General features: G+C 38.6%; 1 protein-coding gene across 2 annotated transcripts in view; it reads right to left on the bottom strand.

Moving 5' to 3' along the window:
* The window catches only part of CIT (citron rho-interacting serine/threonine kinase), a gene marked incomplete at both ends in the record, with an annotated part of 71,666 nt that overhangs the window by 43,673 nt on the left and 2,416 nt on the right, over nt 1–25,577 (bottom strand). For both annotated transcript variants that reach the window (XM_080628775.1, XM_080628776.1), the window contains 10 exons: nt 1,793–1,912; nt 3,247–3,390; nt 4,262–4,367; nt 11,987–12,167; nt 19,483–19,636; nt 20,972–21,175; nt 22,532–22,625; nt 23,585–23,727; nt 23,899–24,000; nt 25,324–25,499. In XM_080628775.1, coding sequence (XP_080484901.1) covers nt 1,793–1,912; nt 3,247–3,390; nt 4,262–4,367; nt 11,987–12,167; nt 19,483–19,636; nt 20,972–21,175; nt 22,532–22,625; nt 23,585–23,727; nt 23,899–24,000; nt 25,324–25,499 — 1,424 coding nt within the window. The remainder of the gene's footprint in view (nt 1–1,792; nt 1,913–3,246; nt 3,391–4,261; nt 4,368–11,986; nt 12,168–19,482; nt 19,637–20,971; nt 21,176–22,531; nt 22,626–23,584; nt 23,728–23,898; nt 24,001–25,323; nt 25,500–25,577) is intronic.

Here is a 25,577-nt window from a genome sequence, read left to right as displayed (position 1 = left end):
TGGACAGGCAAAGCTCAGGGCATACACTTGAAGCAAATAACATCAGGGTAGCTATATTCAAATGAATAGGCCCTTCAGAAAGATAGATTCTGGTTTGTTGCAAGTTCATCCATTCATATAGGTCTTCATCAAGTAACTACCAGATAAAAGGTTTAGTTAAAAATAAATCAAACCCCAAACCAAACAGAAAATGAACACACACCCCCAAACAAAACAGACAAACAAAAAACCACAAAAAAAGCCCACAAACCACAAAAAAAGCCCACAAACCCACCACACTTTTCTATTCAAGTACCTGGGGTTAAGTTGAACCTACAGTCTTGCCCTACAAATACCAAACGCCTCATTATTGGGTTTTGAAGATTCTGGTTTGCTGTTAATTTTACTCATTCTCTCCCAAGCTTTATGTTTTCAACAGTAATACTCTAATGGACTCTTCCATCTCACCTTCCAGTTCCCTTTGACTTCAGAAAAATGATTTAAGTCTTTAATGGTTAAGATCCACCTCCTGGTATGAGTCAGCAAAAACATCTCTGCCTATTTTGTTGCCGTGTTCTTGCACGTGAGTTTCAGGTGGCTCAGAAGACCACCCCAGGTATGAAAATGCAGATTCATTTGTTGACCTAAACAGCATTTTCACCTCATTGTAAATCTTCACAAGCCAAATTTAGAAATTCTGGGCCAGAATATTTGATTGAAAACTACTTGCATTATTTTTCCTCTGCTCCATGTGTCTGCACTGCTTAAGAATCTATTGATATTTATCTTCACCAAAAATGATCCACATTTCCATATTTAAAGTAACTTCACTACCAAAGCACCAGAACACAGAGTAATGAGCTTTAGAGCCCTCGTATTACATAAAACAACCATTCAGGAGAATGCTGTAGAAGTCTATGGAGGCCTACTACATCCAGAGAGTTGTTACTGCATTTCATTACTTTTTACATAAGAGCTGCTCATGTCTGGAGAATTATTACCAAGGTTTCTAGGTTTCCTTGTCTCAAACACTATGAAATTAGTCAGTTAATGTTTGTAAAGTGCTTTGAAGATGAAAAACAACAGATAATTGCAAAGAACGGTTTGAATGCCATAGCAGATTTCTATTTCTTTTTCTCAATTCAATATGTTGCTAGTAATTCATAAAACTGAATGGGTTCTGTCTTATAGACAGGATTTTACATCCTAAAATGTCCACATTTGTCACCATATTTTCATTTAATTGCAACATTGTTTTTTTCTTATGAACAATTGCCTGCATTAGTGAATTTTCAACATTCTTCTGGTGGAAAAAACTTATGCACATCTACTTTGCAAATAGATTAAATTGGGCACCACACATTCTGAAAGGCTATTACAGCATTTTAAATGGCCAGACAAGGAAGAAATAAAAAAACCCACACAAAATTAAGGATTGCCCAGCTCTCCCCAAGGTGAAGATTCAGTAACTTGTAAAATTTGTAGAGCTTGAACATTTAAAATGGGTAGTTCATTTCCAATGCAGCATATTACTAAAGCGTGGCAGCCTTCTCCTCAGCTGGTTTTATAGACAAAGTACTTTCAGGATGAGAAAAAGAAAAACTTGAAGTTTGGAGTTTCTGCTTACTTGCAATAGGCACAAAAGCGTGTATTTTGTTCCTCCTCATTTTGTTTAAGAAACCATGTGAAAACACACAGACTGGGAATCATCACAGCCTACCAACATAAAATGTAATCCTGGCAACAGAGCTACAATATGCCAAGAATGCCTATCTGTAGATAGCCACCCTGCTCCCCGCAGAAGCAGGTATACCTGTTCCTTGATCTCTTGCAGTTTTCGGCTTTGCTCTCTGATATCATGAAGTAGCTGCAGTGCCTTATCATCTTCCTGAGACACTTCCATCCGTGCCTGCTCCAGGCTTCGCTTTAAGCTCTGCAGAAAGCAAAATGTTCAATACATAGCCTTTGTTTTTTCAGATGGCTGTAGAATAAAGATCTTTAGCTATACAAATGCCTCCTTGACTGCAGGGAGACACCAAGAAAAAAAATCGAGGCCACAGTGATGGAACCCTAAAGAAATCCATGGCCAGTGCTACTTCTGCAGCCCATTTTACAAATGCTGCTAACTACACTTCAATCTTAGTTCAAATCTCTACTTCCTCACATTATTTTTAGAGACAAAAAAACCAAACAAAACAAACAAAAAACAAAAGGCATCCATTATTGACAACATTTATCTACATTTTATCTAGCACTATTCATTCACAAACTAGACACAATCCTTCAACTTCATGTTACTACCATTTTCCTTGTTGCTGCTAAGTGAATTAAATCCTTTAACCATTGTTAAAATCTCACAAAGAACAGAAAAGCTGCTTCTGTAACTCACCACATTTACTACCTGCGTATTTTTGACAGAGCAGTGATCCTCCTATCAGCTGTGTGTTATTCTTCAACAGAAAGATACAAACTGAATTCTATTTCTTTACCTAGTAGCATTTGGAAGATCACTCAGTCCATTTTAAGATCTGCTTTCCAGCAAATCAACCCACCAGAAATGCTTTTCAGTTCTCAGAAACAAGAGTTTTATCTGGACTTTTGTTCCTCGTACAAGAGAGGAAGTAGAATGTTATATCCAACTCAAAACACATCGACTATTAACTAGAATGAAAATATCCTCACTGGAATCTTGCCAGGACAAGTAGGCAGACATTCCAATTCCCATGAAAAATGCCAAATGATTTTTGAGGACATGGTTTCACAGCCTCATTTTTATATTCTACCTGAACAATAGCACCTGTCCTAGCATCAGCCCTGACATGATGCTGAGAAACTGCATCAGTCCGAACTCAGAATACCACAGAGGCAACACTCAGAATAGACAGAGGCAACACCACTAATCCTCTTATTTGTCCTTGATTTCTGTTACTGATTAGACCCCATCCTCTTCTGGCTAAGAAACCTGCAAGAATTCAAACCCAAGCATGTTCTAGCACAGCCAGTTAGACAAACATCACAAACAGTTTCAGCAAGACCAGGACAGTAGTTATTCCTCTATGTTCTAAGCACATGACCACGAAGCAAAGTTTGAATACAGCTATCAAACAAGCTTCTGCAAACAAATTCAGGCCTCCATGTTCAACAGATATCCTCTCACATATCATTTTCTCTCCATCAAGTACCCCACTGAAACCATGAGGGACGAGAAAGGCAAAGACCACCAGATTTCAGGCCTTCAGAGCTGAAAGGACTGGTGTAAGGGCTCACACTGCATTCTGTGATATAGGTGGCCAGGTCCTGCTCCAGGAGGGATCGCTGGGTCTCAGAGGCTTTCAGTTCCACCTCCTTTTGGCTAAGTACAGCCTCCACCTCTGACACTCTCCGGTGCAACCGCGTCATTTCCTGCTCCATCTGCAATAAATATCAAGAGGTTACAAAGGGGGCTTCAAAAGCTTTGTTAACTGCTACTTTCAGAGCTCTGTTTGTAAGGAATTTGTCTCCAAGAGACTGCTAGCTATGCTTCTCCAAATGGCGTTTAAATTCCAATACCATTGTCTCTGCTCCAGGAATGCACAGTTCTTCTTAAGGACAAGTAGTAAGTCTAAGTCACCCCATTCATTCAAGCTGCTTGTTCATATTCAGTCGTTCTTCGAACCCCAGTTAGCAAAGAAGACACAATCATTTTTCACCTGACTTGCAGAGATGGGTCACTTTAACCTTATCCCAAATCCATGCTGGACCAGAAGATGGTTTCCCCCCATCTCCTTGTCAGGAGTAAATAGTCAAATCCAGAACAGAGCAGGGAGAAAAGCAAACAAACTCTCATAAAAGTCTCTTACAAGCAGTAAGTTTTAAAAGACTCCACTGGGTTCCCTTTATTGGAGCACAGCAACTGTTATAAGATGTTCACCATAACCAGTGACGTGACAACAGTTATGTAAGTAGACGCTGATGAGTTAGGAAGAGAACCTCAGAACAGTACTGCTGTAATTGTGCGTATGATGAAGAGGCACGGCCTGCAGGAAGAAGCAGTCGTCTGTGTCACGCTGAGAAAAGGACTGTTTAAAATCCAGAGCCACTTCTTGTTAAGATAAAAGTATCTAGAGCAACAGCATGGCCTAAATTCATTTCCCTTTGTATTGGATAGGAAGCCACCTCACTGAAGGAAAAGCACTTTGCCCACCACGAGTCTGGATGATCAGCAGCATCTGACAGATCCCTGGACATACAGTGGTTGCAGATTCCTGGAGCAATGGAGATGGCCAATCGCATAAATAAATACCTTGTAACACTTGTCCTGGGCGTCTTGGAGTTCTTTGCTCTTGAGAAGAAGTTTGTTTTCCATGGAGCTGACCTTGGCTGGAGAATCCACACTTGAAAAAACAGATCTAAAAGAGCAAAGCCAAACAGCACATGAATACAGGTAAAAGCGACAGAAATCTGCATTTACACAACCTTGGTAAAGCCATTGGGTACTTTCTTATACCAGGATAAAAGAAAGATGCAGCAATCACAGTCTAACAGCCATCATTTCAGATCAAACACACCATAAAACCTGATGACAGTATTTCATATAATCACAGAATGATTTGGGTTAGAAAGGACCTTAAGATCACCTAGTTTCAACCTCCCTGCCATGGGCAGGGACATCTTCCACTTGACCATGTCACCCAAAGCTCTGTCCAACCTGGCCTTGCATGCTGCTAGGGATGGAGCATTTACCACTTCTTTGGGCAACTTGTGCAGTGCAGTGCCTCACCACTCTCACAGTAAAGAACTTCTTCCTTATATCTAACCTGAACTTCCCCTGTTTAAGTTTATTAGATAATACATGTGTACTTCTAGTGACCATATTAATATTTCCGAGCAGTGACTTTTACGTCAAAGTGCAAAACAATAGATCACAGCACCATTTCTGCATAACTTGCATAGGTTTATAAGTGCAATAAAAACAAAGCATAAAGTCAATGTAACCATTTGGAAAGATACCAAATTTACAGAGAATTGCTTTCGACTTTGTACTTTATTTTTAAATGAGTTTTAAAATCATCATCAAAGTACAAAAGACTTAAAAAACTTTAACTTCTTGTAATCTGCACCACAAGAAGAATTTAATATCCTTAGTTACCTTCTGGGAGTCAAAATTGAAACTTTCCTAACCCAATTCATGCAATCCCTACAAACCCAATCAATACCAATATGATTAGTCACACTGCAGAATATCAGAGTTCCACTTACAAGTAATTTTTTTCCAAGAGACACAACTTAACTGTACCGTTCAAAACAATCTGACTCCAGAAACCCGGGGGAAATAGTTACATGTTTTTTAAGCTTTCCAATTGAGACTCAACAGTTAAGAAGTTTACCATTACTGTTAGTCTAAATTCACTCTAGGAAAGGATAGGCAGCCACTCAGCGTTTTGGAGCATACTTTTAGTGCTTTGCAGTCTTAAATCTGTAATTTGCAACCAAAAAAATTAAGTACACACATCAAAACATAATTAAAAAAAATATATATCACATTCTCCCTCGCATAAAATGATTCAAACGAGAAACTTAAGCAGTTAATGATGTGATGGAACCAGTGTTAACTGATAGATGAAAATGCAGAAGTAGAATGAAGGTGCTAATAAAAGATCATACAGTCTGCCCACACATTGCTTTCTGCTTCTCCTGGCCACAGTTTGGTATGCAGCCAGTTATCCCCATGGAGAGAAATGAGCTTTGAGCAGCTCTCTGCATATAGCCATACACCCACACATAGCAGCACAGTCTCTCTTAACACTAAGGAAAAGTTTGATTCCATCACCACCATTTTCTGAGAAAAATCTACTCCTTAATTCAAAGAGAGAAGCAGGGTAGTCACAAAAGAGAAAGACACCTGGGGTTTTATGAAAATGCTGCAGCAACCTAGCTATATCAAAGTAGATCTTCAGTACCAACACTTTAGGCAGTCATTAGGAAACACTGGTTTGATATTAGCAAACACACACAGCAAAACTCACCAATTCTGCCTTAAAAGGTCAAATATTAATATTTCTTCAGACATTTCAGAAGAAAAACTTAGAAGAAAGAATCCTGCACGTTAACTATACAGCTATGATTAGGACTTAATAAAAAACAAACCATAGAATCCCAGCCTGGTTTGGGTTGGAAGGGACTTTAAGCTCATCCAGGTCCAACCCCCTGTCATGGGCAGGGACACCTTCCACTAGAGCAGCTTGCTCCAAGTCCTGTTCAACCTGGCCTTGAAAATGCGAATGCTTTTGTAAAGCATTCCTTTAGTCTTGGTCCAATCAATCTGATCCATCAAATTATCATATTTTAAAATCAATTTATAAAGCGTGTCTATACTCCTACAGAGAAAAGGCAGCCATCTGAGAAAGATGCATATTAAATCCTATAACAGCTGGGTGTACAAACAAGGCTAAAAATGCAGAGTTGAGAAAAAGCAGTCTAAAAATACAAATTAAAGCTCACATTAACTAAAAAAGACACTAAGGAATCTGCTTTAAAATGTTAATCAAATATATGTAAATAGCTGCAATGTACTGAGATGAGTCTGAAAATCTTCTTATAATAAACATTTAGCTTCACAGGGCTGAACTGCCCCGGCTAAAACTACATTTTTGGCTTTTTTACTTATAGTTTCAACATTAGCCATCATCATTTTACTGTTATTCTTTTACAAATCTGAGGCATTACCTAAACAAAGTACAGCCAGTCCTCAAAGACCTGCCTTTATTTGCTGTCTCTATTTCCCCTCCCTAAAGGGGCTAATTTTATTTCTTATTTTTGCTTATTTATTTGCTATTAAAAGAGTCAGAGCCAGGTATTCCAGGCACCATCTTGCATTTCAAACGTTTCCAACTTAAAGCATCCATAAGCACTGCACCACGGGAAGTAACAGGAGAGATTCGGGAAAGAAGCTCAGAAGCTCTGCAGAGACCCTGCTGTCCAGCCCGGAGCGATGGGATGGGACAGAGCACGGGAGACTCGCGGTGACCCAACTTAAGAGTTTCATGAGGCGACTGTAGAGGGAGCTGCTCCTCATGTTTGGCGTCAGTTTTGGAAGGAAAGAGAATGCTACAAACTAGAACTCCAATCTTTCTTCCTTATCCCTAGCCAAAGGGAGGAAGGAATTCCTTATAAACATGTGTCCTGATGACATGACAATTTTCCTGTACATCTTATCCCTGAGTGAAGCTGATTTCAATTAGCATTGGACACACAGTTTTTAAGAAACGTCCTTTTGCAGCAATTCTTTCCTGCGTACAAATTATATTAGAACAACTTCAAGAACATCCATACAACCTTCAGAGTATCAGAAAGGGGGCAGACAGAGGAAATCAAGAGAAATGGAATACTGACTAATCTAATAAGCCTTGTCATGGTGATACAAGCTCTCAACACAGCATGACAAGGTGGAAAATACCCACATTGCTGGGGCACTTATGTTCTTCCTCAGTCAGGAATCATCTCGGAAATTAAACACATGCAATCCAACATCAAAAGTCAGGATGCAAAGCTATCATTCCGGTTGGTAACCCCTCAGAATATTTCATTTAATTAACTGCTACATCTGGATCAATTCTTAGCACAACAGAGCAGTTTCTGCTGTTTCCTCTCAAGTGTGAAGAAAAGATTAACAAAAGGTAACCAGCACACATCAACAAGAAAATTGCAATAAAAGATTGAAAAGCCCCAAAGTCTATAGTTCCAAGTGCTGATAGCACTGCCTGTATCAATTTAGTTTCAAAAGAGGCACTGCCTGCATGGCTAAAACCAACCAAACTGATAACTGCCCATCAAGTGATTGCAAAGCCAGATCTGCAGCAGCCTCAACCAGCAGAACTATCAGAAATGGTGCTAGTTGAGTAAAAGCTTCACCAGTCTGTGGCTGAGATGAAAATGAAGAAAGTAGAAGTACAGCAAAAGCTCTAAGCTGGTTCTGATGTATCAAACTCACACCTTAACCTCTCTTGTGCATCATACCTTCCTTTGTCCTTTTATGCCACTCTCACAAACCCCCAACTCACCTGTGCTTCTTCCTTCTCACAATGCTTGACACCATCTGTCCTAAACCTGGCCCCCACACAACATGCCTATAATCTCATCCCCCAGCCCTCATGCTCTATTCTTTTTAGCATTATACTCATCTGTACCTTCCACCCCCTCGTAAATGCTTGCTCAGGCCTAAAAAAAACCCAACCAAAACCAAACAGTGATAGCATCAATCTGTGAATAGAGCTAGCTGAAGCAAGGCATATTTTTGATATGCTCATCCTGTGCTTCCTCTTTAATCTATCTTTGGTGAAAGAGTTTACCAGAACCAGACAAACTGTTGGAAGAAATCAGTAGTCCTTCTTTTTGGAAGAATGGTCCATTTTAAACCCTAAAACTTTGCAGAAAAGGTTTGGATCATCCGCCAAAGCCTCACAGACCACAATTCAAGAATTAATAGCATTACATTTTTTATTTTCTGATAGATTATTTCCAAAAATAAAGCTCTATATCAGCAACTGAGGTTAGGTACTAGCCCCACTGTCAGCCTTGCCTGGGAATGTACCTCTAGGTTCTGGTTTAGCAACTATTTTGCATTAATCTAAGGTTTGCATCATAAGTAGTCAGTCCACTTCAGCTCCCTACTCCAGTCAGAGGCAGGCAAAAAATGACATCATAAACGATTTTTTATCTTGGTATTTATTTTTAATTAGGCATTTTGGTGTGTTTTATTAGGTATTGATTTTTATGAGGCATTCTAGTTTATTTTATTAGGTATTTACTTTTATTAGATGTTTTGGTATATTTGGTTAGCCCTGGATTTCTAATGTATTTCTCTTATGCCTTAAGGGCTTCTGAGAGTCACCTGCAAAGGACAAGAAGAATTTTCTTTCACCACTTGATGCATATTTCTGGCATCTAAGTGTTTCTGTCACTTGTTCTGAGCACTGGAGATCAGCCACAGTCAGGGACAAGAAGTGAAGTGGGGCTGGCTTTTAATGGAATTAAACTCTCAGTTGCCTGTTATCTTGTCACAGTCCCACACTCACAGCCAAACCAGCAGCCAGATTCGCAGTCAGACAGGCAGTTCTCCCCCATATCAAGAATTTAGAGGCCATGATGAGAGAAGAAGTTAGCTGTTCCTTTTCTTGATCCCAGTTCTTAGAATCATATAGGTGATTAACAAACACTTGGCTAGTACCGGAAGCTATGACATAAGCAATGCCCTTGATTTCTCCTGACTGCGTCCTACCACACATTATTGTTGTGCCTTTCGCTCTTTTGTTCAATCTTATGTTTGCTACAGGGTCACAAATTCTTCCCTAAACTCATGGTATGGGGCAACATATAGAACATTTTCATTCAGTGGACCTTCTAAACTACACACTGACTACATGATTTCTGGCAACAGGTCAAAGTGATTTCAGTGAACCCTTCTAACCCAAAGTGGTTAGGAGGCAGAAGAGACTGGAAAAGAGAACTTCTTTTAGCCTTCTGTCCATTTTTTTTTAACTGCCATTTCTCTGAAGTATTTGAAATTCCAAGCTCAGCTACAGCTTACTTTCCAGTGGACAAAGGCAACAGGATAACTCTAAACTTCACAGCTGGACAGCCCTCACATTAAAAGCAATGAAAGTTTCAAGGACCTTGTTAATGGCACTCTGCAGTTGCCCGGCCTGACTAGAAGCAGCACTAGAGGCATTAGAGCTATCGTGCTGCAGACACAGGAAAACGGATCTGCAGCACTTAGCAAAATAAGGGTTAGACTTTTAGAGGAAAGATTTTAAGAAGAAAAATTCTGGACTGATAAACTACGACTTAGGACCTTACAGAGAAGACATCCCAAGATTTGCAACAGATAAGCTTACCCCTCATGTACAGTTCTCTTCCCCATCCAGAATTTCATATTCCAACTAGTGTGGACAGAAACAGTACTTTATTTCCTCAAGTAAAGCATACAACACACAATATATTATAAGTAAGAAGTGAGCTTTATGACCCAGTGTTGCAGTGATATTGAGAAGAAACTAGTCACCGCATTATTTAAATACAGATATTTTCAAGTCTCCATACACTCTTTGCTATATTTAAATCACCTTCTTAGAAGAAAATGCAAGTATTTACTGGAAAAAAAAAATCGAAGTGTATTTACCAACATCTTATTCAAAAAAAAAGAAAAAAAGAAAAAGAAAGAAAAAAAGAAACTGAGATCTACTTCTATTAAAATTTATTCTGGGAAAATGAAGTACATGATGTCTTTCTGTTCCAGCTCAGGAGAAAACAGGCCACACCAAGCAGAGATTTTACTTCAGTCAAAATTTCTCCAGAGCACATTAATCTCTATTCGTTTGCTGTACCTCTTCTCATCGATTACCAGAATTCAAATGTAACTTCAATAGTCATTTTCAGTACAAGCTCCACAAAGAAAGCATATTAATCCACCTGCTATATCTGCATTACTTTCCAGCCTTCAACCTCCAGCACAATTACACCACTGATCCTGGGACTTTACCTCACCTCCTCCTCAGTTCTAGTCCTGGTACCGATTACATGCACATTTTTACCATACATATATGGTCACTGTTGAGCCTCTTCTGACTGTTACGTGAACGGTCACGTAGGTTTGATAGATAGATTGCAGTTCCCAGGCAGAAAACGTAATGCCGTAAGTTATTTCACTTCTAAATCAATAGATTTTTAACCGCAGGATCTACAAATATAACATTCTATTTTCCTAATTCTGCTGACAATATAAGACCATTTCAATATTAGATAATAATTTGATAATTAGATAAGTAACAGAATACTTTGGGGGGGTTTTATTTCCTCTCCCTTCCTTCCTCTTTTATCATCAAAGCAACTCTGCTGAGGAGAGACAGTCAAAGATTCCCTTTTTATTATTGGCATAACCAGCACATAACCTTGATTCATAGTGTGAGCAAGATCAAAGATGTCAACAGTATCATCAGATTTGGTTACACACTTACCGCAGAGCAACTATCACAACCAATATGACAAAAACATGAAAAGTTGATTAAGGCAGATTGACAACGAAGTCCCTGAAGGGAACTAACGAGCAGCAGTGAACGATGGTTGACACAAAAACACAGCACCTTGGAGTGCATTGAGTCACTAACCCAGCTAAAGCCATTGCATTCCTGAGAGGCCTCACGATATTGAGGGAAGGACTTCGTAACTTAACCTACTGCACTAATACTTTTTCAATAGCTCTGTCATCAGAAACTAACCACCCATCACACCAAATGGTTTATACCACACTATTTATAATCTTCTTTTTCTCTGACTGCATTCTCTCAGAAAGCATGTATTCTTTCAACTGAAAACCACTTTTTCTAGATCTTTACCTCCCTCCACAGACACATACCCTGCACACTCCGTCTAAATCTCCACTGTCTTAACACAAAATATAGTAATGTCCAGTCTTCATAATTAACTTGACCCAACAGCACACAGTCAGCTGCCATGAAGATCCTTCTCTTCTTCACTGACCCATCACTGCACGTTCCCAGATTAGCGGAGCTCCATTTCTGTGGATCACTGATTCAGCCTTACACATCCCCAGCACTTGGTGCCCACTCTCTGACCCAATAAAATAACACACACCCCCTTTTCCATCTCTGAACTCCTCAGTATTCTCATTCTTTCAGGGATCTGCAATATCAGAAATGCAATCACCTACTGCTCCCTAGTTAACAGCAATAACTGACTGAAAGTATTTGAACAACAATTTTAACAGTAACTGGTTTAGAATCAATCTTTCCATTCCATTCCCTCCCCCTCATCCCAGAAATAATCACAAAACAGTAGGACAGGCACAAGCCACAGTAGCAACAGATCCAGCCAGAATCTGGCAGCTTCCCTAAAGCAGAGTACAGGCCAGTTAAAACAGCTTCTCCTCACACACAGCATCCATACTGTAACAAACCTTCACATTTTTTCTAACAGTCCTAAGGAATCTACCTAAGCAATAATTCCTACTTACTCTGGTTTGAGGATCCCTAGTGCCTTGATGAATGAAAACCCCACAAACGGCAGATCTTCACCCGAGAAACCTGCTGGGTTCAACTGGCGCGTAGAGGATAAAACCCGCGAATTCTTCTCTGGTTCATCAAAATTTGAGGTGTCATCATCAGACTTGAGAGTAGGAACGAAGGGGGGAGGAGCTGGTGAAAAAAAAGCAAGAAGAAAAGACAAAATTCAGCTACAGTTCACTCTGCAACAGTCCCACTCATTCAGTGCTTGCAATGGCACTGCAGCTCCTGCTTTTAATCTTGCTAACACAAGCAGACTGAGCTGCTGCTCTCCAATGTATTACAGCAACAAGAGATTAACCCTTAAGCTACCAACATGGCTACCACTCTGCAGGCAGAATGTCTCCTATACCGATTAAACTGAGGCTTAGGATGGGGATTTGAGATTGTTGGGTTTGGGGTGGGTTTTTTTCAGGTTAGGTTTTGTTTTTTTAAACATATACATGGAATCAAATCGAAGCATCAGGCTAAGAAAACCAGTACTGTGATATAGCTAAAAGTAACTCCATTCTGATTCATCTAGAAAATGTCTCCAGCCTATGCAATTAGTGACACTACATGAGAACATAGCCTGATCCTTTGCTAGTCAGCTAAGGGATACCTTTAACCTTTAATACTACCAAGAATCCTCCCAGCATAAGCTTCTAATCAACAGCAAACTGGTCTTTCTCCTGGACAATTCTAATAAACTACAGCTACCAGAAACTAATTGGCCTTCAGGAAGGGAAGAAATATCAGTGAGATTTTATTTCTCTATAGAGCTTGCTAGAGATCTGGAACTCTTGTCAGGACACCACTGCAGTCTGGCTCCGATACAATCAGCTCTGAAGAGGGGTATAAATAGCAGGAATCACAATGTATTTCTTACTACAATTTCTAAATCGGTACCACTTAACTTGTTAAGCAGTTGTTTCATTTCAGCTGATTTTCTTGTGTTTGCTTCAGTTTAATTAACCAGCAGAACAAAAGAACAAGTTCTTCTCAATGATGTGCAGCACCCAAGCTACCTGCTGGCTCGGCTACGTGTGTGAAAGGAATGAATGCAAAAACCTGCTGTGCAATTCCTGCCTCACTAAATCACGTTTTCTAAAAGGGTTGGGTTTGGGTTTTTTTAAGTTATTTCATCACTCGGGTCCTCTCTCACTGCAAATCTACTAATCTCTTCTTTGCTCTATAAAGGAGACAGCTCTTCAGTCAGCAACTAGAACACAGCCCATTGTCACAAGCTGATGGAAGTGTAGTGTGCTAAAACCGTTACCATGGCTCCAGTATAGATCTCCTGTAGCTGAAGGGCTGATGAGAATTGAAGAACCGGGAACAAACATTACAACCCCTGCAGTGCAGGCTCCCTGCTCCTCACTCTCTGCATGCTCGGAGTTTAACCCTACCTGCCTGCAGTCGTGACAGATGCTGAGGCTTATCTGACTGACAGGGCAGAATGAGTCAGGGCTGGAGCTTGCTGGCTCCCTCTAGGTTGCCAAAGCCTTTCCCAGCCCGCTTTTTAACTCTTCGTTCTCTAAACAAACGCGTGCTTCAACTACCCACCAAACCAGCATTAACAGCCAGAAAAAATAAGGAATCTGTCTGTATAAACTGGTAAATCACAAGTGCACATGCAGGCTTTGTAAGCAGCTCCCCAAGGAGCCATTCTGACACGGCTCCAAAGCAAGGAAGTGAGAAGAAATTCCATGAAGCAGATAGGATGCTGCTCACGTACAGCAGTTCCAAGTACATTAGAATGAGATAAATGGGGAAAATACACAAATTAAATAGGTTCTGGAGTAAGCAGTTTTACTGACTGGCTCCAGAACATTTCCATTTTCTGTCAATAGCATTAATTTATTAATCTCTGCTGGTTTATTGGTTATAATATAAATTTAGATTCAACATAAAGCTGACATTTCTGTACTGTAAACATGATTTTGGAACACAGATTGTTTATTAGTATCTGTGGGGGTTTTTTTAAATTCACTTAATGTCAGGATAGCATCCAGCCACTCTTCTATATGCTCTTCATGATTAAAACCAGAGAAGCAACAGAAACTAGTCTGTAAGTATATCATCTTCAAGGTAAATATAAACCCAAATTATAGTTAATTCAGAGCAGAGGAGGAGAAGTTCAGGAATTATTTTTTAGTTTAGGACCTCTGCTGAAAGAACTTTGCTCATCCTCTTGGAGGAAGGGGTTGCTTGGGGGGGTTAACATTGGCTTTGAAGACTGTCTATGAAGATACTGTCTGTGAAGTGAAGTAATAGAAAAAACAGCAAAATCTCTTCACTTTGTCTGGGGAAGTCTAGAATCTTTCTTAAAGAGGTAGCAAAGCCCAGCTTAACTGCCTTCTTAGAATGGTCTAACATCAGGTTATACACTGCTCAGAGTCTGACAGATAACTTCATCTTTGAAAGAGAGATCTAGTGCCTTACTTCTTACCAGAAATTAGCTAAGATGATCTTAAAAGTCATCTCCAAGTCCTTGCAATGAAAAATAAAGACTTTCCTCTTACCAACAATAAGAATTCCTAGTCAAACCATACACATAAAAGAAAATATAACTTAAATATGCCTAAGATCAGCATGCACATAAAAAGAGGAAAGGCATTCAATAGGGGAACAGGGGATGCAGAAAGATAAAACTGAATCAGAGACAGAGCAAACCTTTGGGGCTGGTAGGAAACTAGTTTACGAAGATGATGTTTAACACCACAATTTCTTCTAATGTTCAATAAACTATGTGAACAGTGGAGAAATTGTGAATACTGGATAGAAAACTAATGAAAAATCATTTGCCCTCGAGTTTGCATTCACTGTAAGCCCATGACTGTAAGTCCAAAAACTCTGCAACTTCGCAGCATAACCTTCTTACAACAGTTGTACCAAGAAACAGTAGCCACTAAAAAGAAAACTTCTCAAAAGAAGTCATTCAACAGAAACACCTCTAGATGTTAAGTAGTTCTGAACTGCCAACAGTAACTGAGAATGAGAACTTCTTCAGAAGTTTTAGGACCCTGGAAAAAGAATCACTTAGGAGTAAGAGGAAACATCTTTAAGGGAAAAAAGCTAGATCCACTCTGGGGTTTTTCAATTATTTGGTAGCATCTTTATATTCCTTTATTTCTAAGACTAAGGAGTCCTTTGTCTGATGTCCAAAATATCTACAGAATAAACAGAGTAGTCTTGTAAAAAACTAGCTAAAACAGAGAAGTAATTTTGTTTTCAAACATGAGTGACATGATATCTAGTTAAATTATTATTTCTTGCTTAAAATCAGAGAACTGTCAACTATAGTATTTTCAGATCAAGATGGAGACTGGTGAATGGAAATACACTGACATGCTTACCAGTTGCTTCTTTAAATGGAAGAATCCTTTAGTAGAGGTCAAGACAAGCCTCTAAATGTTAAAACCCTGAACTAAATGTTAAACCCATGCCATCATATCTGATAAGGTGAAAAATCTGCATGGTTTTCAGGCTCACCCCCTCCAAAGGGGAGGCAAAACTATTACTCAAAAAGACGGTAAACCTGATGCTTCTATTCATACAGACTGGTTGGGTATAAAGATTTCTTTCTGTTTCCAATGTAACAAACAAACATACATGTTCTATTTACCATTTAAAGTATCTTGTAGAGAACTGCATGTTTTAAAAAAGCCCATTGCTTGCCTAGATACCTCCCCACTTGTGGAAGGATGTAACCCTCTTCCATCTGTTCCAAAGAATGACTTTCAGAGGAAAAGGGGGTGTTGTAGGTTGCTAAGTTTAAGAGAAAAAAGAAAGCAGCAAACTCCAGCACACATGCACTGCAGTTCTGTAACTGGTTTATCATTAGGATGAGAGAAAATGTCTGTATGAAAAGAAGCTGCTTTTGGTTTTGAGGGTATATATTTATGAGTAGTTCAAGGAACGTTGCCTTAATCAGGTCTCTCCCTCCTTTCAAAATATTTTCATGCAAATTCAGAAAAGAGATACTGCATTTCCCCAGGGACACTGAAAGGCTGAAATAGGAAACTGAAAGGAAATACACAACGTTTCTTAAGAATAAAAATGTGTCTTTCCTTGATCTGCAAGGTGATCTATACGTGCCTTCCGAGGAAAGCATCCACGCAGTAGGTTGGGCATTACCCTTCCTCAGGCTTCAAGAGGCCTATGTGAGTAATGTGTTATGGAAAAAATGGAAAATAAAAAGTAATTCAAGGATGTAATTCAAGGATGTTTCCTCTAAGACCACTTAAAAAAATAAATAAGAAAGGCATTATACTGGTTGTAACCAAGATATATATAATATTATCTTAACATCTTTACTGTTCTGTCAAGACGATGATCCAGCATATACATAAAAGCGATCTTCAAGCTGGCATGAAAGTGATCTCCACTTATAGAAACAAGTCAACACATTTTCATTTAAATGAAATATCAGAGTGTTTAACTATGAATGACAACTCTGGGTTCCTGAGGATAAGGAAGAGTCCTGGACTTACAAACAATGAGATTTGTGTTCCTACCTGCTTAATAGCAGAACATATACCCTAAAAATCAGTCTTCAACACTTTCTCAAGTTCTTCTGTTTGCACAAGACATTCATTCTTTTTTTCTCATATATATAGTTTCCTCATGCAAGCCCAAATATGCCATTCCATTTTCAAGACCTCTTGGACTGCAGTTACAAAACAATTCTTAAAATGAAAGATTCTTTTTGCTATACATGTATACTGCTTAGATGATAATGAAAGTCTTTCGACCACCTCTCAGCAGGCAGATTTTTGGTTCCAAATTAAACAGCTGATGGAATTTATGGATTTTGAATAACAAAAGGTGATTAACAAAGTACCCAAATTATATACAATGCAACCTTGTTGCTCATAACTCAAGCACATCGTTCCCCCATTCTCTACCTCCAGCTTTAGATACTTAGCAAGTACTCAAATAGTTCTGTTATCAACTTTCCAGTTAAAATGCTGATCATGTAGCTGAAACACAGACATAAATATGTTTATTCGAGGTAGATAAATTCCATCCCATTGTCAGGAAATTCTGTCAAGTAAATCAACACAATCTTTCCAAAGTTTTTTTCTTTTTTTGAGGGAGGTGATGGTGTCTGGTTTGGTTTTTTTAGAAGCTTTAGAAGTCATTGAACAGCAGAAAACAACAAATGCACAGAGGAGAATCTATAAATAAGTTTCAGTACAATACTCCAAGGTAGGGGAAGATTAGCTGTTGACACAGATTCACTTAAACCTGACCTTACGTTTAACGGCTTGGTCCTATTTCTGTAATTGAAGAGCTGCCTTACAGATACATGCTACTTCAACCAAAGAAGCTGGGAGCCTTTTTAGAGGCAACTATCTTTTGGGAAGGGGGCTACTGAAAAGTCAAGTGTTTCATAGGTTACCATAACAACAAAATGTAACATTGAAAAGCCTCTTAATGACACATTCTTAACCAAAATCGGTGCATTAAGAACTGTTACCCTGGAGCTCCCAGCATGACAATTTGAATACCTGCAAGGCAAGGGTACCAATTTTTTCCCTACTTTTCTCAGTCTATAAAAGAAATAACATCATTACTTTTATAGACCAGAGGAAAGTCTGATTGTGCTGACACAGAATTTATTTAGCAATCACAGAATCATTTAGGTCGGAAAAGAACTTTCAGATCCCTAAGTCCATGCCATACCCAAAACTTTGACCAGTTTAACTTCAGGGAGTAAGATTCTTTAATATAAATCTAAATCCTGTGACCTTTTCCAGCACTCACAAGTTTCCTTAGCTTCTTAGGCTGCCACTGCTCCAGTTGGGTCAAACCCAACAAGGGTTTTGAACAGGATGACAGTGACCGTGCTCTGAATAAACCAGCAAATGGAGAACCACTGCAGAGAGCAAAGCAATAGGTGATACATTGAATCTGCTACTAAGAGCTAGAAGACTGCTGTGTTTTGTGCTAGATACAGTGGGGTTTTATGAAGTATGAGACATAACAACGAAGTCAGGGGTCAAAACTGCATGAATCTTCACAGTAGGTAGGTCCGGATATTACAGGGAATGATGCAATCCACTGGCCAGCTCCAGACAGAAAGGGGATTTTTAAATCCCAAATGATTTCTTTCAACATTGTAATGACATCAGAGCTGCCAACCAGCTTGTCCATCAGTATCACTGTTGCCATATGAAATGACAAAACACCCCATTAACGTATGCAGTTGTGTGAATACTGGACAGACAATTGCCAAGGAAACACCACAACTCATGCTCACATGCTATTTTTTTTTTCCAGGTCTGAGATAGTATGATACAAATGCCAAGCAAAAGTTTCAGAAATGGAAATGGGTGGCTCAGGCAGGGCTCTGGGGAAAGAAGGCAGAAAGAGCTGAAGTCTGGGAAATGTATGATAAAATGATGGAAAAGACTCAAGCCTCAATGCCTCTCGAAGGGCAGAAACAATGGAATTTAACAGAAGAGCAGCTCCACAAGTTCAAAATTAATGAATCAACAGAAAAGTGAGTAAATATTCTGTGGAGCTGACAGCTGAAGTGCTGAGATAGTCATCAAAAGTAGAAGCATTGGCTTAGCAATTTATCATGAAAATGGAGCACAGCCATTGCTCTTACAGCATACTGGATAAAGAATATAACACAAACACACTCCCTGCCCAGATAATCTTACAGTCCAAATAATCCCAAATACTATCCAGCACAACTCAGGTTCTCACACATAGATCACTGACAATCTGTGGAAGATTTGCTTTTGCCATGATGCTGGTGCCTCAGTACTTCCAAATACTGAATTCCAGTGCTTCCATAGTGTTAGAAACAATTTTCTGCAGAGAAAATTATCTGCTTCAGTGGTTTTATTCTATTCCTAGTGGAATGAATGGGTTTTTGTCAATAAAAATAGTCACCTATTTGCCAAATTAAGCTTGAGAAAAACTTCCAGTGTCCCTATGACCACTGACATATCACCACCTATAGGAGGTAACAACCAACAAAACACACAAAGCAAAAAACAACTCACATGAAGTTGAACCACAAGCAATGAAAGAGAGAAAGCTGAAGATTCAACAAAAAATAATGAGATTAAGCCAAAATTAAGCAAACTGAGGTAGAAAAGGCCTGAAAGAACATACTGATGCATTTTAATCCAAGGAAGGACATGGAAAGGACCACTTTAATTTTCTAGTCTAGTGCCTGCAGTAATATGGCAATTGCATCAGAAATTCATATGGAAGTGTATTAAACTTCATCTTACCCTGCAATTTTCACCTGAGAGATAATATATCCTACCCAGAAACCAAACTGAATTGTTTTGTTAAAAACACCTGCTTCAAGCCACAGCCCTGTTTCATTATGAATAACAATTCAGATCAAGCACACCTAAATAAATATTCACATTGTACAAACGTTCACCTTACCCAAAGCAACAGGAATTGTTTATAAATGCAGTATTATTCTACTTACAGTTACGGATGTTGTTCCAGTCAATTTTATTAAAAAATGGATGGCAGCAGAGTCCTTCATAACCCAGCCTTTCCTTCTGCCTACAGAGAAGGCTCTGGATCAGATCAAGAAATTCACTACTAGCTTTCACATCCTCTGGGAACTTCAGAAATCTCTGCAAAAAAAGAAAGAAAAGGGTTTCTGCTCAGCAGGAAAACAGTCCCACAACAGTAAAATTAAGTTTCATTATTCTATGTCAGGCAGACTGGATAAATATTTATAGCATACAAATTAAAGTATTGGGCATTTTTTTCCAGTTAGGCTTTTATATGTATTTACTGCAGCAAAGATAACACAGGAACAACCATTCCTAATCAGACAAATGGCAGTCCCAGGTCACCATCTTATGCTGAAAATGGCCAAGGCATACACAAATGGAAGAAGAAAACAAGACACTTTCCCGGAAAATTCTCCCAACCTTCCAAGGATTTGTGGCTTAGGCTTTTCTGAACCAGGGATGATGTCTTCGTGTTCCACTCCTGGTAGGGTTCAAGGGCAGGCTAGACAGGGCTTGGAGCAACCTGGTCTAGTGAAAGGTGTCCCTGCCCATGGCAGGGGGTTGGAATTGAATGAGCTTTACGATCCCTTCCAACCTAAACCAAGCTGGTATTCTGTAACTCTATTTGCCAGATCTCAATAGATTCTTCTTCTATGATTTTTTTCTAGTCACTTCTTGAACACATACAGATATTCAACAGCTGCAAACTTACAAAAAAGAGCTCCTCAGCATAAGAATGTGGTATATGAAGTTTCCTTTTTTGTTTGTAGCATAGTTGTTGCTGACTACTTTCATTTGATGCCCCTAATTCCCATATTAGAAGAGATCATAGGCAACCACTCTTTGTTGACTTCCTCCAAGCTACACATGATTTTTTCTTTCCTTTTTCTTTCCTACTACCTCCTACCATTCTATGTGCTGCTTTTTGGACTGTTACTAAGAACTAAACTAACATTTGCATAGATTATAAAATCAAGATACTGTTCTTGAGCCCACCACTGGGTACAGCTGGGATACTTTTCCATTCATATACATTCATTTAAACTTATTTAAACTAAATTTCATATGATGTTTTAATCATGCAGACAGTCAATACTCTCAAGTCTTTCTGCAGCTCTTCATAGCCTCTTTACTATCCTGAAATACTCTGTAAGATAAGAAACTTTCTGAATCCATAATTAATTCTTCTGATCCCTTTTCCAGACTATTTTGCACATGTTGCAATTATAGTTGCCTAAGAGGACAGCTAAAACTTTGCAATTCATGACACCTGTTACCAAAAATCATTTGATATAAAATACAGAGACATATAAAAACAATATAAAGCATATACGCTGAATATTCTATGAACTTGACAAAGTAAGAGACATCCATAAGCTTCTTATCTCAACTATAAAACCAGTCTTTAGTTACAGCCTTTTTACTCAAGAACATGAAAGGAGTTTTCTCTACCTGGAAGTTCATGATGTTATTGAAGGTTTTTGCTGAAGTCCCTTCAGTGAAGGGAGATCTCCCGTAAATCATTTCATATGCAATGACTCCCAGGGACCACCAGTCGCATTCCAGACCGTAGGAAGCTTTGCCATCCCCATTCAACCCTGTTAGCATTTCTGGTGCCATGTAGTCAGGTGTGCCAACAGGTAGCTTGGCATTTACCTAGATGCAAAGATACAGCAAGCGAACTTACAGCACTTTCCGTGCATTGTGATCTTCACAATAAACCAAATCTTTTTTATTTGCTTTTTTCAAATGAGGCACAATTTTCAGGCCTCTAAGTGCATTTTAAGTGAATTTAAGCAAGGCTGTTAAGAAAAAAAGTGCAAGGTTAAGGAAACTGCTGATAAACAAACAGAAAGCAAGATATTTGATAGAAAAAGAGTCAGATTATCAGAGCTGTTACTAGCAAGTACAAACAGCTAAAGGAGAAAAGCAGCATTCTAAAAAGCACAGGATTACTAAACTAATGTTTTAAGCAGTATACACACTTTAGCACTACTGCTTCAACTAGTATAAACAGGGACATCAGAGCTGAAATACCAAAAATGGTCAAATTTAATATAAATATTCCCTGCCCTCATTGCATTCTGTGGCATCTCTACCTTTTACGTTGTGTTCATTATCAGCAAAGTACTAGTATTTGAATTTCTGGAGTGCTTAGAAAAAATAATGCAGGAGCCAAAACTGCAGTCATTTTTGCAGTTCATTGAGTGGTATGAAAAACTGAAATAAAGAAGCAGGCAGACTAACACAAAAACCTCAAGATAACTGAAACGATAATGTGAAGAAAAAAATGAAAAGAAAAAGACAATGCAAAGAAGTACTGAAAAGGCAAGAGCAGGGAAAACAAAATATTAAAGAGTCGCAATACTAAAAAAATGCTACCAAAAAGAAGTTGTAAACCAAGACAGGAATGTGGTGTAGAACTTCATGTTCTCGCTTAGATAGATTTTAATTTCAAATTATCACTTGAATTTGTATGCAGTTACCTAAATTTACAAGCAACTTATAAAAAACCTCAACGGATTCACAGCTTTGAATAGAGTGCTTTCTGGTGAGCAAAGCCTGGAACGTTGAAATGTGACTCATTTCAATCAAGAGCTCCTGAGTCTTCAAAACTGTTCCACCTTAGTTACAACAACAGGGGTTTAGTCCAATCATGAACAATTATAAATCCATGTCCTCCTTTAAACACAGCACTGAACAGCTGTAAGGATCCCTAGAAGTGTGATTCTGTAATGCAGTGCAGGCACCATGAGAAAGTAGAGCTGCCTTTACAAATAAGTGTATTAAAATGTAAGGAAGCAGATATAGATCTACTGAGAGCTGTAAAAGACACTTGAGTTCATGTTTGAAAAACCATTCATAAATAGAAATATATCATTATGAATAGATTCCATATTGGACAAGAAAGGCAGAAGAATCTGGTGTAATCAAGGAACAGATAAAATGTTAGTTTTCCTTTTTTGACTGGACTAACCAACCCATAGGCAAAGCTTCCAACCACATTATTACCATTTTGTTTGCTGTCATTCTGGCAGCTGACCCAAAGTCCACCAGTTTAATGTGTCCTGTTCGGTCAATAAGAACATTCTCTGGTTTGATATCTCTGTAAGCAAGAAGAAAGCAATCAGTACCTTTCCATACCATTCCCAGCTGTCACATCTAGATAACAGGATAACCCTATTCAGCTGCACTCAGCCATGTGCTCAGTTGCATAAAACCTTAACAAGTGGGAGTCTTATTTCCAACTGTTGTTCTGTTTCCAAGCAAATATGAAAGTAGTAAAGTTCCCACTTATGCCATAGAAAGTTAATAATTATTGACAGACAATGGAAAGGGAAGATGGTTTTGTACCTTGATTACATTGTAACTGAGTTACAGTGACATATTATGTAGCCTTCATCCCAAATTTCCTCACAACTTATTCTACACATCTTTCATATCCAGGCAGCTACATTGCATTAGAAGGTCACAGCCTATGCTCTAAGTGCAGCATAAATACTTCATAACATAAATACTTCACATTTCCAAAGCTTCAGAATGGAATAAATTTATTAAACATCAGTAAGATGTGAAAATACATACAGTAACAGCCTGCAAGCCTTGAGATGATCTTTAGAAAACTTTGTGACATTTAACTGCTCCAAGATCCTTTACTGCCCTGTTCACCAATCACACACCAGAAGTTTTAACAGTGACACTAATTTCCCAAAAATATTTGCTGCTAAAATATTGGTGCAACAATCTCTGGAAAAGATTTTAATTTTTTATAGTGCAACATTAAGGCTTCTTTTGCCTAAGCCTCCCAAAAATATATGTAACAATCCTTTCTTGATGTTAGTTTGAACTTTACATCAAAGTTAATGCCTTTAGCTACAATTATAGTTGGAGTACGATTAATTTTCTAATTTTCCCTTCTGATAGAGCATGTGAAACACTGACCTGAAAGAGGATAGAATATATGTATAAAAAAAAATCCAACTAAGAATGCATCATTCCATAACACTGTTTTATGGAATGATACCGATCAGATATCATGCAGAATGCAAAGCAATCTTTACCTACCGGTGTACATAACCCATCTGATGGACACTGTGAATGGCTAAAACCAACTCTGCAAGATAAAACTGCACCATACTCTCATCTAGCTGGTCCTCATATCGGTTTAAGAGTGACAGCAAGTCCCCTCCAGGCTGATACTCCATAACCTACATAAAATTTTAAAGGAACAGATATAGTTCGTATATAGAAAAGATATTCTGTTCAACTTCTATATATTACATTGGACACATATCAAACAGTGGCATGTAATGCAGGAAAAATTACAGAACAGTAAAGGTGTTTATCACAGAAGAAAAGAAACAAAGACTAGGCATTACCAAATAGAGATTCTTCTTGTCTTGAAATGCATATTGTAACTGTGGAATCCATGGGCTGGTGCTCTGAGACAATATACTGCGTTCTTCTTCAAAAAAAGACATCTACAAGAAAAGGAAGTTATAACAGTTAGAACATGATGAAAATGAGTTAGAATATATTAGAATCCCCTCATTTTACAAAGATTTGAGTCTGTGCCAAAGGCACACATAAAAAAATTGCACTGAAATTATTAAATGCTTTTCCCTTGCGACGTGCACCTTTAAAAGGTAATTTTACTCCTGTGTTTTGTGTTTTCTGTTTTCCTTCCAACTTCAGTTGTCTAACTTGCTTTCAACTGAATAGTCCTGTAACAAAGGCCAGCTTCCCTTTCAAACTGGTGAAGCATATGCCAGTCTAGGATGCAACTGGTTGACCTCATCTGGCCTGGCCCTAATAAAAAAAAAACTGATCTCAAAACAATCAGACAAGAATAAACTAGAGCAATTATGGGGTAGCAATTCACAGCTAACTCAGCAATAAATTCATTGTAAAGTATTAAAATACGAGGCTTCCTTGAAATCATCCTCTAGCAGCTATTTAATTATTCAGATGCACAGCCAGAACAAGAAATTCATTTTATTACCAGAGATACTGCACATTCATTTAGATCAACATTCCCTATTTCACTCACCCACACTCAACAAGACTGAGCAAGTCATATAGAGGGTAGTATCATACTTTGCTTCCTGTCAGCCTATGCCATAGCAAGAGTGATTTTAGTTTATCTTAATTTCTGAAGGCCACAAACAAGGCTATGGAATCTCAGGAGCAACCTAACTGCATCATGTATTGGGAACAACTGAAGCAGATACTGCTGTATAAATTCACAAGGTCTTTCATGGAGTATCTCTGTCCTACTTGTCGCTCATGTCAGTGAAAGATTAACTTCTATTTCTCACCAAACTATGATCACAACCTCCATTATCCTTTTTTTAAGTTCTCAAGTAACACATTTCTCAAGCTAGTGAGAGGCTCTCCATAAAAATCCAGTCACCACAGTTTGCCTTCACACCCACTCCTGACATTCTATGTTGGTCTTTGAAACAAAAAACTTAATGAACACATTGCCTGAAAATTCAAGCCATCAACAAGTTGATCAATACCAATCCAGTATTTTCTCCATCTGTTTTTTCTTATCTTACAATTAGATAGGAAGTTCTTTAAGACAAGGGCCATTTTTGGGGTTGGATGGCACCTCACCCAATAGATTCAAGTCTATGGCAATGGCTTTTTAATACAGCAAAACTACACAGAATTATATTACTTCACTGAAATGCAAGATGATCCATCCCAAGACACACTTTTAATTCTAATAGTAGTGACAAAAAGAGAATTTTCAAAGTGTACTTTATTGTTCTACTCTCATAACAGAAAAATATACATACGTGCTCCTGTGCCAGCAAGGACTCCTTACTCATCACCTTCATAGCATACACATCACCAGTAGCTTTCTCTCTTACTACTTTTACATCTGCAAAGTGACCACAGCCAACCACACTCTTCACTTCAAAATCCTTCACACCAGGTTGCAGTTCCCTCAATTCAGCTATTGTCTCTGCATCTAGAAAAATAAAACACTTATTTTTGCATTAGCCAACTGGCATTTCATAACAAACACACCATTAAAAATGGGGAATTA

This window comes from Psittacula echo (genome assembly GCF_963264785.1).
Source record: "Psittacula echo genome assembly, chromosome: 13".
NCBI lineage: Eukaryota > Metazoa > Chordata > Aves > Psittaciformes > Psittacidae > Psittacula > Psittacula echo.
The sequence above is the reverse complement of the archived record's forward strand: the minus strand, read 5'-3'. Positions and strand labels throughout refer to the sequence as shown.